Raw genomic sequence first — 20,796 nt, forward strand, 5'->3', positions numbered from 1 at the left:
TTCCTATTTCAAATTGCAACTTCAGGCAGCAAACATAATTGGCTTCATTTAGGCTGACACATCTTGTGAAGAACGGCATTGGTAGAATTTTTGACATCTTGGCTAGTTTTATTTTCTTTCAAATTCCGACAAATAAATGATGACTGCCGGTGTTCTTTCTGTTCTGCCACATCAGTTGAAAACATCTTTTATATACAGGATGTATATACAGTATATTTTGACAAATTAACAATTACCCTTTGAAATTCTTTCTGCAAAATCAATTTTCTGCTTCAAAAACTTGCAAGTCTCGTTTGCTCCTTATGGAGGTACATTTTCCTCTAGATTTTATTTAACCACTATTCCAGCTCTATAAATCTGTTCCTGCTCTACTATGGGAATATGTATTCCTAACTTCTCTGTGGTGCTCCAGCATGTCATACTGCACCTATCCTTTACACCAGTGCTGGGGCTCAGGGAGAGTGACCTGTAAATGGAAATTCTATCATTTGTTTCCTGGTTGTCTTCAGTCTCCATTAGAGTGCCAATGAAAATAGCCCCATAATTTCTGTGCTGCTGCTTTCACCTTGGAAGGTCAGTCCCCTGCTGCCATCTAAGGCTTTGCCTCTTCTGTATTGTGTGGAGTTGGCAGCAAGTGTACCATTTGCCTGTCACTGGCATTCTCTGCAAATATTCCATAAGTAATGTGTGCACACCATAATGGCTGGCTCAAGTGATGATGATAATCGCCTTGATTGCTTAATGAGTAAATGCAATGCAGAATCTGGTAATGTGGTATACAGACAAGAAGGACCCAGACTGTATGCCCAATCTGTGCCAAGTTTGCTGATCTCAATTTAAGCAGTTTTTGCCATGCTTGGGCTAGGAAGGGGACACGTAACATGTGTTTCAGTTTCTGATTCTGGCTGACGAGCGTGGATGTCAATTGAAGGACAGGATTAGAAATGGCTGTGAAGACCTAGCAGATCCAGATTCACACAAAAAAAAGTGACTTGATGAAGCACCAAAGGGCTGCCAGCACCTTTGTATGTTTGTGTACTTAACTTGGTCTGCTTTGTCCAGCCCCTTCCAATCTCTCCCTGTCCCCACTGTGCCAGTTTCACGGTGATGGCGTCATGCTTGTCGCACATTCCTGCCTGATGCGGATTGTCAGTCTTAGCTGCATCAACTGCATCATCAGCCAAGCACACAGTCAGCCTAGTCACATAACCTCTGACACTGGGACAGTTTGCACACATGAAGCACAGTCTCATTCATTGGAATTTCCAATTGCTCAGTGTGATTTGTGTTAAATTTGACGGGTTTTTTTTTTAAAGTAACTTTTTGTTAAGTTGCACTAACTTGACTTCTATGATTAACGGCAATTTAAAAATTTAATCTCCAAGTTAACTGTTATTAATTGACGGGTCTAATTTAAGTGATTTACTTTTGCAAGTGTTGTGCCTGTCATACAGGCAAATGTGCCAACCAACTTGTTCACACTGCCGTCAAACAAAATCAGATGAATGGTTAGTTAAACTGTTTTGATGTTGGTTGATGGAAGGGCAATGGCCAGGAGAACTTAGTGCTCTTCTAATAGTACATGGGAACATTTACATTCATCCCCATGAAGAGACAGGACCTTGGCTTAACAGTTTATCCAAAAACAGCACTTCAGACAGTGCAACACTTCTTTAGTACTGCAGTGAAGTGTCAGTTTAGTTTAGCTGCTCCAGTTCTGGAGTAGGGCTTGAACCTATGACCTTCTCACTCTGTGACAAGCATCAAAATATATGATTCTGATTGTGGTGGGAGAAACGCACTGTTGATTCAGTCCCGTCCCTCCACAGATTGCCGGACATGTCATTTCTAAATTTTCTAAATTGAAGAAAGACCCAGCCAAATTGTACCATCTATTAACCCCCGAATGAGGCTAACCAAACCAGGTGTCTTTAGATCAACAAATTAACTGTTTAATTAGAAAAACTAAATTCTTAAATACTACTAAGATATCAACAACATTTAAAATAGAAAAAATTAGTGTCCTTGCATATTTGCACTCCTGCCGAAGTGAAATCTTCCAATGTGGAATAATCCAAGATATAAAAATAAGAAATGCTGGAAATACTCAGCAAGTCTTGCAGCATCTGTGGAGAGAGAAGCAGAGTTAACGTTTCAGGTCACCTGAAACGTTAACTCTGCTTCTCTCTCCACAGATGCTGCCAGACCTGCTGAGTATTTCCAGCATTTCTTGTTTATATTTCAGATTTCCAGCATCTGCAGTATTTTGCTTTTATTAGTATGGAATAATCCAAGGTTCCTTGAAGTCCTCACAGCCGTCCGATGGGGGGAAATAAATGGTTCTTCAACAGTAGAACAGTCCATAGTCTAGTTCAGCAGTTGAATTGATGTGCTCTTTTTCCAGTGATGAATTTCAACAATTACAGTTCAGTAGTTAAAGGAATTGGTTATTTTCTTTAAAGAAATTAGTCTGGCTTGACGTCAGAATTCTGACAGTATAATAAATAGGGTTTACATAAACCAAGAGAGCGCTCTCATTTCCTTCAGTATATGCTGGTCCGTGTGTGTGTGTGTTCTATCTCAAAAGCCAGTTTTTAAGCTAGTTTCAAATGTCATTCAGCAACAATGTATCTCTTGATCCTCAGTCTCTGAGTGGCTGTATCCCGGGACAACCAGAATGCACTCTTTGAATCACAGTCCCTGGAGCTTGCTGCCCTAAAGCAGTACTGATCCTTTTCCAGCCTTAAAGGCAGACCGCATTCTTGCCGAAAAAAAAACTACAGGATCATAACAGTAGGTAACCTTGAAATGGCAATGGCTGAATAAATTGTTAAACCAGAGTAAGGATTGCTTCTTCCAGCATGTTTGTAAAATAAAATAATCTGCCGCCTTGAGGTATGTTAAATGAATAAAGGTGTGAATGACGAGAACACCTGGAAAATATCTGGGCATGTTTTGTTTATGGCTCTGCACTTAAGAGGCTCTGTGACATGCTGTCTGCCTGCGACCAAGACCAGGATACCTCACTGCTGCACAGAGTGGGATAATATGCCCCAGGAAGAAAATTCAGTGTGATCTTAAATGGAGATGCTGGGCATTTGCAAGATTATGATGACCATGTTCTCTCTTCAGCCCTAAAATTGTCATTAGGGACAGCAGTGAGAGGTTCGACAGAACATTAGCAGTTTGCAGCACAGAAGGTGACCATTTGGCTCACCATGTCTCTGTGTCGGGTCTTTGTTAGAACAGTAGAAAGCTAATCCCACTGCCCTGTATCTTTCTCGCTTACAAAGTTTTCTCTATTCTTGCCTTAAATGCAATGATCATTGTCTCGGTTATGCACGAAGCCCCTGAATCGTACAATAATGTGACTGATGCTATGAATGATGCAGGGATGAAAAAAAATCCATTACATTACTGTTCCAGTTATAAAGGACTGAAGGCCAAGTATTTGAAGCTCCAACAACTCCTTTAGAGATTTCTCCTAATTCCCCCCTCTCCTTTTTAAATTTACAGCTTGATACCAACTCCATAATCAAAGGTATTTCCCTTTCAAACTTCCTATTTAATTCTCCTCTTGGCCTTCTCTGACCTAGTTGAAATAGTCCCAATATCGCGTGTTTCTCCTCATAAATAGTTTCTACTCACCCTGGTGAAACTTTGATGTATCCTTTAATGCCTTTTCTATAATGGTGTGCCCAAAACTCTGCACCTACCTATCGACTTGTATAATTTCATAATCTCTTTGCCTTTGTCTTCTATGCTGTAGTTTTAAAACCCAAAATATTGTTGACCTTGAGACTTTATCTACCTACACTTGGATTTTCAGAGGAATTATATATTTGCATCAGGTGGCAGGACTATATCTCCAACACAGAAGTCCTTGAAGCGGCCAACATCCCCAGCTTATACACACTACTGAGTCAGCGGCGCTTGAGATGGCTTGGCCATGTGAGCCGCATGGAAGATGGCAGGATCCCCAAAGACACATTGTACAGCGAGCTCGCCACTGGTATCAGACCCACCGGCCGTCCATGTCTCCGTTATAAAGACGTCTGCAAACGCGACATGAAATCGTGTGACATTGATCACAAGTCGTGGGAGTCAGTTGCCAGCATTCGCCAGAGCTGGCGGGCAGCCATAAAGACAGGGCTAAATTGTGGCGAGTCGAAGAGACTTAGTAGTTGGCAGGAAAAAAGACAGAGGCGCAAGGGGAGAGCCAACTGTGCAACAGCCCCAACAAACAAATTTCTCTGCAGCACCTGTGGAAGAGCCTGTCACTCCAGAATTGGCCTTTATAGCCACTCCAGGCGCTGCTTCACAAACCACTGACCACCTCCAGGCGCGTATCCATTGTCTCTCGAGATAAGGAGGCCCAAAAGAATATATTTGCAACCTTAGTCATTTCCGTTCCTCTGAAGCCTTCAGTACCTTTCCATTGACCAAATATTCACACACCTTGTTTTGCCGCTGAAAATGCATCACCCCTCACTTCTCTGTGTTAAATTGCATTTGCCATTCTGCCTGCTTATTCAGCTAAGGTGTTTTTATGTCCTTAAGTATTTTCATCTTTCCCACTGCTCGTCCACAACTTTTATTTATGCTGCTACATTTCTTAGTCATTATTTTTATAGCAAGCCTCCAATGAGACAAACACCTCATCAACATCCACATTTACAACACCAACTGCATTCCCTTTATACAATCAAATACTTCATCAAAAGTTCCCTTGGCAGTGGACAAATGTGACCCCTTTAAAAATCCATGCTGGCTGTACTTTATTATCCTATGCATTGTTCAATGCTTGCTAATTTGATCATGAATTAACTATGCTAAGAAGTTGTCCACAACTAAAATTAATTTAAACTGGTCTATAGTTAACGAGTTCATCATTCCCTCCCTTTTTAAATAGGTCCTGCTCATAGTCTGTCAGATCGTATTCCGTTAATGAGAGCCACAAACAGCTTAACCTGTAATTGTGAGCCTGACTCCTTGGTGCCACTGATGACAGCACATATCTTGATACAGGCTAAACTTTCTCTCTCTCATTGTATTAGGGAGAGTGGTTATCTCAGACTCGACTGATCTCTATTCTCATCCATCCCAGTACAGATAGCTGGCACGATGTGTTCTCGGGTGCTGTACAGCCATTATCTTGCCATTCTCTCCAATATATGTGGGAAATGTAGTTGGTATATACAGGAAAAGATGCATTTAAATAGCTTTCAGAGAGCTCAAACAAAAAATGAGCAAGCTTGTCACTAAATTTCCTTATTCAGCAGAGTGCAAGCAAGTTGGGATGATTGTGGTTTTGCAGGATCATTCAGCTTTGAGTTTTGGTAATCTTAAAATTCATGTATTTTTGAAATCTAAGGCTGCTTTTGCGATTGCGGGCTGGTGAATTACCACCCACCTTAAAACAGTGGTGGAGGGGGTTAGTTGACCAGATTCTTTTCTTTTCCAGAAAGGAAATACAATATCTGGCATTGTCAGTCCAGGAAAATGTATCCAATGACAACTAGAGCAAACATAATTTGAGTATTTTTTTTTTAAATTATCTATTTCCACAGCCTATAACTTGTTTTTCTTTTCCCAAACTTGTTTGTTCCAGGCTTGAAATACAGCAGATACTGAACATTATACAGAGGATCTCATTATTCACAACTGCCATTAGATTTGGAGGACATCATTTCACAGAAGCTATCAACTAAATTTCAAGAGAAGGAAAAAAAAAGTCCGATCAATCAAACCGTAAATTAACCACATCTTTTGGGGAGATGGGAGGGGGATGTGAAGAGATGAAAAGTTGCAATATTATCCCTCTAAATGTAGCAGCCCCCAGCCAAAAAATCAGCTTTTGTCGGGTTGGCTAGATTTCTTTTGAAATCTTTGCAGTAGGTGGTACGAAGGATGATGAGAGAATGTTACGTGGTAAAGAGAAAAGAAGCCGAGGGTCTTTTTTTTTTAAAAAAAAGAAATCGTTGCTTTTAAGAAGTGGTTGCAAAGTGGTGTTTTTTTTCTGAATTAAATCCATTTACCATAACTTTTCCAGCTATTTTTTTTTGAACTGTGAAAATCAAGTTTATATCCGTTTTCATTTTTACTAAGGATTTTTTGTTCTGAGAGAAGGAAATGAGATGAATACACAGCTTGCCGGGATGAAGGAATTGAATAGAGAAGACTAGAAAGGGGTTTGATAGGTGAGACAAGAAGGCTTTGAAGTTCATCAGCTGAGTAAGCTCAACTTACACTGGTGGTTTTATTGAATTGGTGTAAATGTACAGTTATAATTGAGGTGTTACACGTTCCATGAAGAAAATACAAAATATTTCAGTAGACTGGGCCAGAATGGTGCACGTTATTTAAATGTGGAAGGAAATTTTAATACGTAGGTGGCATTTACTTTATTGCTATTTTGTATATTTACCCTGTTCCATTTTGGATTTTACTGGTTGTGGAATGATGACTTAACCTTCATATTATTGGGATGCTCTGCAGTTTATGGCCCACTTCAGTTTTTGTACATTGATGACCAGCATGACACAAGTAACATTGGTGCTGGACCAGTCTATGTAATGAAGAAGCAAAAAGAGGTATTTCCCTTTGCCCCCCCCCCCCTCCCACAACCAAAATAAATCCAGGAATTAAAGGTGCTATTCCAGAGGGACAAGTTTGTCTGTATTTTGAACCATTGTACGTCTTTTTACTCAAAAAAAAAAAAGTTTCGTTGTGTAAAGTTCCAAATGATTTTTACTTCTCGCAGCTGAGTTCTAGACTGAATTTTCAACCTGGATGCTTGGAAAGCACATACTTAAAAAACGCCGACTTTTTCTTCAACTGCTTCCAAAGTACTGGACGATTTGCATTTATTTTGTATTCATAATAACTGGCATGTACAGTATGTATCCATCATGTCTAACAATATTGGTTGGCTTGACTTTTGCAATTTTTTGAAGCAGAACTGTATCTTTTTTTTTTCTTGGAAAGGGGAATTAATTCTGAAGCAGGGCTTTTCTTCAAATACTTAAGTACCTGAAGGATGAACTGGAATACTTCAGTTGCCAAAACAGTGTCATTGGATGGTATAGACACAACATTTGCTGTTAATTCTCATTTGTTACCAAAGGGTTGGAAAATAGAGAAGGTTCCTAAGTATATTACAAGAGCTGTTTGTGACCTTTAATTATTTTTCTTCTGTGTAGTATGTGCTGCAGGTAACTGCTTTGAAGAAACAACAAGCAAGGTCTGCCATTCTGGTTGTAGATATTACTGTTCAGATATCTGGAAACTTCTGGTTATTAGTGGCAAATGTGTTTGTACTATCATGTGCCTTAAACTTTTCATGGTAGAAAAAGATAATGTGTTTTTATATATATATAATATATATATTACTCATAGCATAACTGTAGTTTATACTGGTGGGTTTTGCATTGCATTACACTGTATTATAAATTACACTTAACAATGACTTATGCTTTCTTAGAACTATGCTACAGTGACCGAATGTATTATGTTTAATTCCACTAATATCCTGCAGCAGATAGAAAGCTTGTTAAACCAGGTTTATAGAATTATCAACTTGGTGTGTTTTCAATAAATAATGCCTGGAAATTATTCTGTGTGTTTCTTCAAACTACTCATCAGACCTGTGCAGTCCATTTGTGAGGATTACTGTCCAATGAGCAAGCTGAACTCTTCAGTCAGCAGTTAGTACTTTTCGATGTTCAGCAAGACTCTGAACTCGATGCTGTGTGTTCGTACACTTCGGGCTGGATTTTCTTCAGTGGGCAAAAAAAATGGCAGCCTGCACATGCGGGCCAGGCCACACACCACCATGCCACCACGATCTTTCTCACGGCAGCCCAACTGGACCGGTCAGGCCACCACCCCCCCCCTCCCCAATCATGAGGGGGCGTGCTCTCTGATGCCAACAATGGTGCCAGCTGCCTATGCGCAGTCGCTGGCACCATTTTTAAAGGGCAGCCAGCCCTGCTGGGCCATTTAAATTTTTAAAGGGCTTCTCTTTTTACCCCACCCCCTCCGCATGATATACCGCCGATAAATCTATCGCCCCTCCCCCACAATAACACAATTAAATTCAACATTTGCACTCCTCCCACCACCGCCCCCCCCACCCCCCCCAAACCGATCAAGGTGCAGAGGTCGCCCCTTATCGCCTTCCTCTACGCTAATAATTTGCATTAGAGTCCGTTCACACCCACTACACTAAAGATAATAAGTTTCCCCCCTTCCCCACAATGGTGGCGCCTGCTTTCCCTGGATGGGAAAGCAAAGGCGCGTGAGTGCCGGCCACTGCTCAGAAGATCGCGGCCCGAAGGTAAGATCGCTGTTGATTTTATTTAAATGTATTCATTTCATTGATTTTAAATATGTTAATCCGGGTCCCGTCACCTAGCAGCGGGGTGGGGGAGCCACCATGGAACCTCACTACTGCCGGAAAGATCAGGCCCGGCACTCACACCGTCTAACTCCATGGCGGGCCCCTGCTGGAGCAGTCTTTCAGCACCCCTGCCATGGAGCCCGACGGGAGCTCAGTAAAATGCTGAGCTTTGGGTAAGTCAGGGTCCTATTGTCAGAAGCCTTTTGAAATACTGAAACAGATTTTGGCATATATGTCTAATTTATTAACTCTGTGTACCTTAAACCTTGTGCTGGAATATACTTGACCCTTCCTGATTACTGGAGTTCTGCAGTGTGAGCGGCAAGAACCCTTGTGCCAAATAAGAGAAGTATTTCATTCAATTTACTGAAGAGACCTAGCTCCTGTAATTTTATTATTTTTTGGTTCATTATTGTGCATTTAGAGAGGCTCCTCATAGAGGTATTTCAGTGACTCCCTCTTTGGAACCTGATCTTCTGCTAAGAATAAATTGTAAACCCTTGAGTGCAGATTCCCCAGGAAGCTTTAAAAGGTTAAAAGTTTCAAGTATTTGCTATAAATGGATTTAAAAGTTATTCACTGGAACCAGCTTCTAATTTAACACATTCTTATTTTGGAATATGTTATCAAGCACAAAGGTCCTCTTGAGCTAAAATGTACTTATTGAAACAGAAGCACAGCAGTATTTGGTCAGTTTTCTGAAACCTGCTTGGGGATTAGTGATTTTGGCCTGCAGTTTTACTGATAGAAATAATCAGAAAGCACTAAAGATTCAATTAACACACTCAAATGGAAAGACAAAGAACTTTTATTTATATAGTACCTTTATGATGTCAAGATTTTCCCAGTGTTTCACAGCCAACAAAGTAATTTTGAAGTGAACTCTGTAATGAAGTAAAAGGTATAAGAAGTCAGTACTTTGTACTTTTAAAGAACGTGGGTGACAGTTTTAATAAAACTGTTAGTTGAGCAGTGCAACAACTATTTTTGAACGCGCAAAGCACCAACGCCACCGGAACTAAATTTAATCAGAACTGTGTGCAAATGTTTTAGAGTTTACAAAAACCACCTGTTGCAGTCACGCAGATAGCCAAGTGTCTTGGGCTATCTGTAGTTCCTTCTTTGTTCTGCCACTGTTTACTTTTCTGAAAACACTGACTCCCTGTTGAAGTGCACTTATCTGGGCATCTTCCAGTTGCTTAAAGTGGCCTTTCTTCATGTGTGTACCACAGGGTGAGCCATATCATGCCCTTGTTTGGCAATCATATGAACATTTCGAGCATTGGTTGTTGGATAGTGATCTGGAACAGGATTTTCTTTATCTAGTGCTTAAGTACTCAGTACTACGAACATGACGCCAGCTGATGTCGACTAGCTCAGCACAAACTGGGGATCAAACTTGGGACTTCCCTGAAATAAGTGGGCCAGCTATTCATTGTCTTAAACATCAATACCATTTCGGAAGCAATATTCCTGTTATAAATTGTAATATACCACATATATGCTTAAATTTCATGGAGTATACAGTCAAATGTACTTTTATTTTCTACCACTCCCCAAAAACTAATTTTGCAAAAGGTAAGGAATGACACATATTGTATCCAAATTTAAGCCATCTAATGGTTGGTGAAACAATTGCTATGCATGGGTTAGAATTACTTTTCATAGTACCTTGCTGACAGAGCTGTATATATTCAATGTCATGGTCCATTAAACCCGAAGTGCAAACACCATCCTTTTTATCTGTGGATGTTGAGCTCCACAAAGCAATTCGAGCAAGCAGAATCAAACACTTGTACATCTACATCTTTCCAATGCTATTTGGTATCATTGAAGGTAACAATCTGCGACATTGGCTAGATTTGGCATTGCCTTCAGCAATATCATCCAAAGCAGCACACACTTCTTTCCAAGCGTGCAAAATTTTATTCAAACTTTTTGATAAATGCACAAAGAATCTCCTTGTCTGAGAATGCAAATCATCTATTAGACTTTATATAAGATTCTGGAGTTATTTGTTAAGATTCAGCTATTTAAAAATTAGCTTCCTTGAAGTAAATTACCATAAACCATTAAGGAAATTCTGAATGAAGTTATATGCAATGGGCAATTTTCTCAGCCATCAAACCTTTGTTCCCTGTATCAAAACAACTGCTGTAATGTCAGAAAATCAATTGGCAGCACATGACTGATTAACCTTGAGTGCTTCTAGATTTTAATGACACCATTGGACCTATGCAAAAAAGATGCTTATGCAAAACTGTGCGATGAATACAAGCTATCGTTTTTAGTAACACACAGCATGTTCCAAACAGTAGTTTCCACCAGATCAGTGCTACATTTTCCAACAAAAAAAGTAAACCGGTAAGAAACCAATTTTGAAAACGTTACGGAATTTGGGAACTCTTGACTACTTTGGTAGAGTACTGTATCTTATGGAAAACATTGTAAAACAGAATTTTGCTGTCTTTCAGCTCTATCCCTACAGTCCACATTATAGGCCCTTATTAAGGTTCTTTTTTGTGTGCATGTTGCCATGGTGAAAGATGTCTCTATTCGGTTTGTTTTCCCTTGCAAGTGCTTTGTCATTACAAGATGCTTCATCTGAAAGTCCAGACAAAGAAAGATAAAGGGCATTTGATTCAAAACCCCTGCATTCTGAATAGAAGTTCTAACAATGCTGTTAGACCTACATTCTGTATATTTCGATCAATTTCTTGTTTTAAGTGCAATTATTGCATTAGAAGTAACAGAATCAGTGATTTTTTTCTCTCTTCTTCCACTCCCTAAAGTTACATCCACATTGTGTTTTTGTTTTTTTTTAAAATATCACAATCTTGCAACATTAACCCTGTGAGGCTTAGTTGACCAACTGGAGAGTAGACCTACCTTGCTTTGGGGATAGGACCTACTTGGATTCTTTTTTTCCCTCTTGAATTCATCTTAGTTGAAACAAGAATGAGTAATTGTGGATGGTTACACTGGATTGAAGAAGGGATGTGTGGTGCCATGGTAATTGGGTGCAAGGTCATGACTTGGTGGTAAGATCATGATCTTTGATGTATTATTGGCAGCAGTTGAGGCCAAGCCTTCCTATTTAACATACAAATATATTTGTATTCAAGTGTTAGGAAAGTGCTTCTACATTTTTAAGTATGTGTTTTTGAGGACATATTTAAATTGTGAAGATGGATTCATTGGAAGGCTGAAGATTTCATGGAAGCTGGACTTGGTTGACATTTTGAATGGACACTGAAATGTTTAAAAACAGCCTTGCTGGAAGTCATGTGCTTTAAACAATAAACAACAGAAACCTTGGTGACCTGGGGAAGATGTTTACAGAGAGGTGACTGGTCAAGATTTATAGGGATCAGGACATATTGAGACTCGAGATATTGTTTTGGTTTCGCTTTGGACAGTGTATTGGGGTGTGAACCGTTCTGAAGGCAGTTGGAGAAAACCAGCCAAGAGAGCAACCACTATCAGCTCACCCTCTTCCATCTCTTTGAGAACTTAGAGAATCAAGTGAAACTGATGCCGCATTTCTCCTGAAAAGCCTGCCAAACTGATCCTCACCGTTGCCTGAAAAGAACTGCTCTAGTAAGATTCCAGTGACAGCCATCTCTGCGTATTTGGGATGCCAGACCAAAAAGGGATAACTGATGTCATTTCATATCTTTTTTTTCTTCAAGAATTCGCAAGGATTTGGCCAAAGTATTTTTTTTGTCTTATTTTTTGTAACAGACCTCTGCAGAGAGTTTGTGTATGGGGAATTTAAAAGGGGGAACTTTCATATTTCACTCTGTTAATGCTTTGTTTTGTTACTGGTTAAGTCATAATAAATTGATGATTTTGTTTATTGAAGAAACTTGGTATATTTTATTCTGGGATAAAGAGTAGAGCATTTTTTTTCAATTTATTTGTTTCATGGAATGTGGGCATCGCTGGCTAGGCCAGCATTTATTGCCCATCCCTAATTGCCCATGAGAAGGTGGTGGTGAGCTGCCTTCTTGAACTGCTGCAGTCCATGCTAGATAGGTACGCCCACCTATTAGGAAGGGAGCTCCAGAATTTTGACCCAGCAACAGTGAAAGAACAGTGATCTAGTTCTGAGTCAGGATGGTGTGTGGCTTGGAAGGGGAACTTGCAGGTGGTGGTGTTCCCATGCATCAGCTGCCCTTGTCCTTCAAGTTGGTAGAGGTCTCTAGTTGGGAAGCTGCTACATGAGTAGCCTTGATGCATTACTGCAGTGCATCTTGTAGATGGTACACACTGCTACCACTGTGTGTAGGTGGTGGAGGGAGTGAATGTTAGTGGATGGGGTGCCAATTAAATGGGCTGCTTTGTCCTGGATGGCGTCGAGCTTCTTGAGTGTTGTTGGAGCTGCACTTCTGGCTGCAGATCATTGCAGATGCTTCAGCCTTATCTTTTGCACTGATGTGCTGGGCTCCCCCATCATTGAGGATGGGGCTATTTGTGGTGCCACCTCCTCCAGTTCGTTGTTTAATTGTCCTCCACCATTCATGGCTGGATGTGACAGGACTGCAGAGCTTAGATCTGTTCCGTTGTTTATGGGATCACTTAGCTCTGTCTATCGCATGCTGCTTTCGCTGTTCGGCATGCAAGTAGTCCTGGATTGTAGTTTCACCAGGTTTACACCTCATTTTGAGGTATGCTTGGTGCTGCTCCCTGCAGGCCCTCTTGCATTCTTCTTTGAACCAGGGTTGATCCCCCAGCTTGATGGTAATGGTAGAGTGGGGGATATGCCGGGCCATGAGGTTACAGATTGTGGTTGAGTACAATTCTGCTGCTGCTGATGGCCCACAGCGCCTCATGAATGCCCAGTTTTGCATTGCTAGATTTGTTTGAAATCTATCCCAATTGGCACAGTGGTAGTGCCACACAACACAATGGAGGGTAGTTTCAATGTGAAGACAGGACTTCTGGTGGGTGGTATTAAGCAACAGGTTTCCTTGCCCATGTTTGACCTGATGCTATGAGACTTCATGGGGTCTGGAGTCGAAGTTGAGGATTCCCAGGGCAACTCCCTCCTGACTGTATACCACTGTGCCGCCACTTCTGCTGGCAGGACAGACCCAGGGATGGTGATGGTCATGTCTGGGACATTGTAAGGTATGATTCAGTGCGTATGACTGTGTCAAGCTGTTGCTTGACTAGTCTGTGGGACAGCTTTCCCAACTTTAACACAAGCCCCCAGATATTCGTAAGGAGGACTTTGCAGGGTTGATGGGGCTGGGTTTGCCATTGACATTTCCGGTGCTTAGGTCTGTACAGTTTTATTCCTCATCGACCTTGTGTTGGTTAGGCCATTTCAGGGGGCATGTAAGAGTCAACTACATTGCTGTGGGTCTGGAGTCACATGTAGGCCAGACATGAATGAACTCGATGGGTTTTTGCGACAATCAACAATGTTTTCATGGCGATCATTAGACTAGCTTTTTCATTCCAGATTTTTTTATTAATTGAATTCAAATTCCACCTACTGCCATGGTGGGATTCGCACGCATGTCCTCTGAAGAATACCCTGGGTCTCTGGGTCACTCGTCCAGTGACAATACCACTAACCCACCGCCTCCCCCTGAGAGTGACTGCATCGGTAACTGGGTAACCTTTTAAAAAAAAATGTATGTTGTGACCTGTGGAGAAGTGGAACTAGAAAAGACATTGCACTTCTCCCACCTCGGTTGTAACATACATTACCAGGGTAATGTTGCTCATGTTTGGGCAAGAGAAACCTCAGTGGAGCTTGGGACCATGCTATCTGCCTCTTGAGTAGAATTGGTGTAAAGTAGGAGGAAAGAAAAATAAAATATTTTAAACTCTCTGAATCTTTCCAGTTTAGCTTCTCCCTTTGCAGCATTGAATGTCATAATTTGACATCATCTTGTTGCAGTGAGCAGTGCATTATCCATTTTACACACCATTTTATATAGTCAACTGTGCCATTTGCATCAAATACAACCTCTCCATCTCGCTTCCTTTGACTGCCCTGGCATGATTCCATTGCTACTTATCTGAACACTACCATGCCAGCAATAACTTATTTTCCCTTCCCTGCATCAGTACCTCTGAGGTATCTTAAGAATCTATACTTGTTCCTGTTTTTTACATATTGCCCCATGGTAACACCAGTCAAAGGTATGAGGTCAGCTTTCACAGGTAGAATACTGATACCACTTCTACCTCTCCGCCACAGCTTTTTGACCCTTTGTCTCCTTGACATCAGAGTGCAAGTCATAGATCAAAGCTTGGATCTTAGTCACAACTTCCTCTGGTTTATCATTGAGAAGGCTGAAGCTACTATCATTGCTAGCCCTGCCACAAATTTTGTCCCTTTGCTATTGATTTAAACCCCTTCCCTGGCCATTCTCCGGCTTAGTCAAACCATTCTTAATCTCGGGTCTCGTGTTTGACCCCGAGTTGAGCTGTAAGCCCCACATTCTATTACCAAATTGACTTGGCAACATTGCCCATCTCTGCTACTGGAACTTAGACCTTTCAGATTTTTGCATTTTGCTTGTTGGTGATCACCTTGCACCTATCTGATATGTTGGTATATTTCTTTGTTGATGGCCCTAAATAAATGATGGTTGTTGTTCAAAATTGTAATAAAGGAATTTGTTGACCACGTGTACCATTTAAGGAAAGAGGAAATTGAAATAATCAATTCCAAATGCATTAAGTAAATTATTGGGACAAATGCCATCTTATGGTGCTGAATTAACATGTTTATACCATGTGCATGTAAAGAGATCTCTGTAAATTAGTGTTGAAGCTGCATTTATTACAGGTATACATTTTTAGGTTGGAACAATTTACGTATATTTTGCACAATTGAGAAATTTCAACAGTACAGGGAACAAGATGTTAATTTTTTTTGCTGGTGCCATGTAATTAGTACTTAAGTTACTTTTCACTCCTAAACTTTTCAGTTCAACTATCAATAGAAATGTTACGTATATTGTAATGTTTAGTGCCTGTTGTAATTATTCTTTACCATCCAAACAGGCAAGTCTTTAATTGAATTTCTTCCCAGCAATACTGAGGCTTCGGCTCCAATCCACCCATCTATGCAATTATACTGGTTGTATAAATTGATTTAGTATCCACTTAAGGAACAGCAGAAGTTTTAAGTTCACACCTTTGCTTTAACAAACTAGAATGTCTGGAAAGGACATACAGAATGATGAGAATAATGTCTTGATTAACGGAGCAATTTTTTTAACCCAACTTTGTTGTGTTCTTCTCCGGAAGTTGATTCATGTTAGCTACACACCAGAAGCTATGTGCAAGACTGTATTATACATTTCTGACTGTGAAGGTTGATCACAAATGAACCTGATCCCAACATCCACAGTCTATATTCCAAAGGTTCTGTGTAGCCCTAAGCTCTAAAGCATAGATTTTCACAATGGAATGTCTATATTAAATTATTTACCAATGCAATTATAGTGCTTGTCCCATTTAGGTAGCTATTACTGCCTTTCAGGTTAAGATAAGAGCAATTCAAGGGCAATTAGGACTGGGCAATAAATGCTTGCCTAGCCAGCAACGCCCACGTCCCATGAAAGAATACAAAAGAGTCTTCCCTATTCGTTGAAGTGAAAACCTATCTTAGTATTAATGCAATTATCTGTAACAATTTTTGTATTGGGTCAGCCAGGAAAAGATTTGTGAAACACAACTGTAGAAGGTTTCATGTCATCAGCTTTAATGTAAATTTCACTTTCTTTGCTTCCCTGTAATGTTATGAACACTGGACTTTTGTAACATGGTGAGCACTTGCCTGATAGGAGCGGGCTTGCTGGAGGAACACTGAGCGGGGAGCAGTTAAATAAAGGCCGAGGATTGTGCCCTACAGCAGTTACCTCCTGGGAGAACAGCAAACAGGAATCCAGGCCCTTCTGAGTTTGGAAAAAAAAGTGAACTGTGACATTACAGGAAAGCTGTAAGGTGACTGGTTAGTGAGTAACTGCTGTTAGGGAGTATCTGGAAATAGCTGGGTTAGTAAACTCCTGTTAGGGTGCATGTGTAAATAGCTACAAATAGGGGAAAAAAATTTAAATTTATGTAGCTAACCTTATTAAGGCACTGGTGAGTCTACTGTTCTGTTTTATTTTGATGCAGTAAGGTTTAATACTGAAGTTATTACTATTGGTAACATTTTAATATTGGTAGGGTACATTAATAGTGCTAAAGTAGATTAGTTTTGGTAAGTGGACATCACAGGGAAGCAAGTAGGTGATTGGCTGGGTGAGACTTCGGAACTACAAACAGCGCGAGAGACAGCAGCAGCGAAGCACAGGGAGCTAGTCGGTGAGTATCTGGTGGTTATTTTCTCACTCATTTTTATTTTTTCTGTAAAATTTAAATATCTACTAAGTAGCAGTCAAAATACCTGTGGTCAGTAGGTAGTTACCCATTTGTTAATTTTATTTATAACCATTTTATTTATTAACTTCCAATTTTAGTGCAATAAATAAATAAATCGAGGCATGGCAGGGCTGCTTACACCTGTCGAATGCACATACTGTGCCATGTGGGGACTCTAGGGCCCTGCCCATGTCCTGGGCAACTCTCTTCTCTTTGGCCTCCTTATCTTGAGAGACAATGGATAAGCGCCTGGAGGTGGTTAGTGGTGTGTGGAGCAGCGCCTCGAGTGGCTATAAAGGCCAATTCTAGAGTGACGGGCTCTTCCACAGGTGCTGCAGAGAAATTTGTTTGTCGGGGCTGTTACACAGTTGGCTCTCCCCTTGCGCCTCTGTCTCTTCGACTCGCCACACTTTAGCCCCGCCTTTATGGCTGCCCGCCAGCTCTGGCGAACGCTGGCAACTGACTCCCACGACTTGTGATCAATGTCGCAGGATTTCATGTCGCGTTTGCAGACATCTTTAAAGCGGAGACATGGACGGCCGGTGGGTCTGATACCAGTGACGAGCTCGCTGTACAATGTGTCTTTGGGGATCCTGCCATCTTCCATGCGGCTCACATGGCCAAGCCATCTCAAGCGCCGCTGACTCAGTAGTGTGTATAAGCTGGGGATGTTGGCCGCCTCGAGGACTTCTGTGTTGGAGATACGGTCCTGCCACCTGATGCCAAGTATTCTCCGGAGGCAGCGAAGATGGAATGAATTGAGGCGTCGCTCTTGGATGACATACGTTGTCCAGGCCTCGCTGCCATAGAGCAAGGTACTGAGGACATGTGCAGAAAGTGCCACCAAATGCAAAAACTCGAGCACCAACTCTTGGAACTTGAGGAGGAGCTGGAGTCATTGAGATGCATTTGCAAGGATGAGAGATACGTGGATAGCACGTTGCAGGAGGTGGTTACCCCACAGCTTAAGAGCGCAGCTAGAGAGGGACTGGGTGGCTGCCAGGCCGACCAGAAGGACAAGGCAAGTAGTGCAGGAAACCCTGGAGAGCATCCCACTTTTTAACCAGTATTCAGTTCTGAGAATCGATGGGAGAGAGGGTTCCTCTGGAGAGTGCAGCGAGCGTCATGACCAGAGCACCATGGGTGGCTCAGCTGTGCCGGGAGGGAGGGAAAAAAAGACAGGAAAGCAATAGTGGTTGGGGATTCTGTAGTTGGGGGAACAGACGTGGTTGCAGACGTGATTCCAGGATGGTATGTTGCCTCCCTGGTGCAAGGGTCATGGATATTGCCGAGCGGCTACAGAGCATTCAGGAGGGCGAGGGTGCACAGCCAGAGGTTGTGGTCCACATTGTACTGACAATATAGTTAGAAAAAGGGATGATCTCCTGCAGGCTGAGTTTAGGGAGTTAGGAAAGAGATTAGCAAGCAGGACCTCAAAGGTAGTAATCTCCAGATTACTCCCAAGGCCACCTGCTCGTGAGTATGGAAATAGGAGAATACACCAGATGAATGTGTGGCTGGAGAGATGGTGCAGGAGGCAGGGCTTCAGATTTCTGGGGCATAGGGACCGGTTCTGGGGAAGGTGGAACCTGGACAAACTGGACGATCTGCACTCGAACAGGACTGGGATAAATATCCTTGCAGGAAGGTATGCTAGTGCTGTTGGGGATGGTTTAAACTAGATTGGCAGGGGGATGGGAACCTGAGGGCAGTTTCAATAGGACAAGTTCAGGGCAGGGAACGGGAGGCAAAAAATTAGCGAGTGACTGTGAGAGACAGAAGAAGCAAAAGTTAAAAAGTGTGCAGCACAGGAATTTGCAGTGTTGAAAGGTATTTATTTAAATGCAAGGAGTATAGCAAATAAAGCCAATGAGGTGAGGGCACAGATATGATATCATTGCTATAATGGAAACGTGGCTTAAAGAGGGGCAAAAATGGCAGCTCAACATAGAATTTTCAGGCAGGATAAAGAAGGGGGTGTAGTATTAATGGTTAAGGAATCAATAACAGCTGTGAGGAGCAATGAAAGTTTAAACAAATTCTCAAATGGGGTTGAAATCAGGAATAAAAATGGGCAGCCACACTTCTCGGAGTGTACTATAAGCTCCCAAATAGTGAGAGGGAGATAGAAGAACAAATATGTAAACAAATGTCTGAGTGCAAAAACAATAGGGCAATAATAGTTGAGGATTTCAACTACTCTAATAGCAACTGGGATACAAACAGTGTTAAGGCACACAGAGCACAAAATTTTTGAACTGCATTCAAGCAAATTTTTTAGCCAGCATGTAACAAGCCCAATGAGAGGGGGCGCAATTCTAGTTTTAGTCTTAGGAAATGAAGCTGGGCAAGTGGATGAAGTAACAGTGGGTGACCATTTCGGAGATAGTGACCATAATAAAGTTAGATTTAGCATTATTATGGAAAAGGACAAAGATAAAAACAGGAGTAAAAGTTCTACATTGGGGGAAGGCAAATTTTACGAAGATGAGAGGTGATCTGGCGAAAGTAGACTGGATACAGCTACTTGAAAAATCAGTGGCAAAGCAGTGGGAGGCATTCAAAAGCGAGATTCTATGGGCACAGTGCAGAAAAAGGGTGGTACTGCCATTTCTAGAGCCCCCTGGTTATATAGAAGCAGACAGGGTAAGATAAAGCAGAAAAAGAAAGCTTATGACAGTCACAAAAAAATTAATATCACCTAAGATAGTTGATGCATTGGTCTTAATTTTTCAAAATTCCCTAGATTAAGGGAAAGTTCCATTAGATTGAATAATAGCCAATGTAATGCCTTTATTCAAAAAGGGAGGGAGACAGAAAGCAGGAAACTGCAGGCCAGTTACCTTAACATCTGTCATAGGGAAAATGTTAGCTATTAAAGACATTATAGCAGGGCACTTGGAAAAATTCAAGGTAATCAGGCAGAGTCAACATGGTTTGTGAAAGGGAAATTATATTTAACCAATTTATTGGAGTTGTTTGAAGAGGTAACGTGCTGTGGATAAAGGGGGATGTACTGTACTTAGATTTCCAGAAGGCATTTGATAAGGTACCACATCAAAGGTTATTGTGGAAAATAAAAGCTCATGGTGTCAGGGGTAAAATATTGGCATGGATAGAAGATTGGTTAGCTAAGAGGAAACCAAGTAGGCATAAGTGGGTCATTTTCTGGTTGGCAAGATGTAACGAGTGGTGTGCCACAGGGATTTGTACTGGGGCCTCAACTTTTTACAATTTATATAAATGATTTGGATGAAGGGACAGAAGGTACGGTTGCTAAATTTGCTGATGACACAAAGATAGGTAGGAAAGTAACTTGTGAAGAGGACATGAGGCTACAAAGGGATATAGGTCGGTTAAGTCAGTGGGCGCAAAGATCTGGCAAATGCAGTATAATGTGCGAAAATGCGCAATTGTCCATTTTGGCATTTTCTTGGAAAAATTTTGGAATCAAAAAGAAGCATATTATCGAAATGATAGATTGCAGAACTGAGAGATGCAAAGGAATCTGGGTGTCCGAGTGCATGAATAGCAAAAGGTGAGAATGCACGTAAAGGAAATAATTAGGAAAGCTATTAGAAAGCTATGAATGCTATCATTTATTGCATGGGGAATTGATCACAAAAGTAGGGAGATTATGCTTCAGTTGTACAGGGCATTGGTGAGACCACATCTGGAGTACTGTGTACAGTATTAGTCTCCTTATTTAAGGAAGGAGGTAAATGCATTGGAAGCAATTCCGAGAAGGTTTACTCGACTAATACCTGGAATGGGTGGGTTGTCTATAGGTATATCAGGAATAAAAGAATGACTAGAGATAGGTTAGGGCCAATCAAGGATAGTAGTGGGAAGTTGTGTGTGGAATCGGAGGAGATAGGGGAAGTGTTAAATGAATATTTTTCGTCAGTATTTACAGTGGAGAAAGAAAATGTTGTCGAGGAGAATACTGAGATTCAGACTACTAGGCTAGATGGGATTGAGGTTCACAAGGAGGAGGTGTT

At 41.3% G+C, this 20,796-nt stretch overlaps 1 protein-coding gene across 8 annotated transcripts in view; it reads left to right on the forward strand.

Annotated features, from left to right (window-relative positions):
- Positions 1–7,614, forward strand: part of arvcfb (ARVCF delta catenin family member b) — a 391,994-nt gene extending 384,380 nt beyond the window's left edge. For all 8 annotated transcript variants that reach the window (XM_068054661.1, XM_068054659.1, XM_068054662.1 and 5 more), the window contains one exon: positions 5,612–7,614. In XM_068054661.1, coding sequence (XP_067910762.1) covers positions 5,612–5,617 — 6 coding nt within the window. In that variant the 3' untranslated portion in view covers positions 5,618–7,614. The remainder of the gene's footprint in view (positions 1–5,611) is intronic.
- The last annotated feature ends 13,182 nt before the right edge of the window (positions 7,615–20,796 follow it).

Source organism: Heterodontus francisci, chromosome 23 (genome assembly GCF_036365525.1).
Source record: "Heterodontus francisci isolate sHetFra1 chromosome 23, sHetFra1.hap1, whole genome shotgun sequence".
Taxonomy (NCBI): Eukaryota; Metazoa; Chordata; class Chondrichthyes; order Heterodontiformes; family Heterodontidae; genus Heterodontus; species Heterodontus francisci.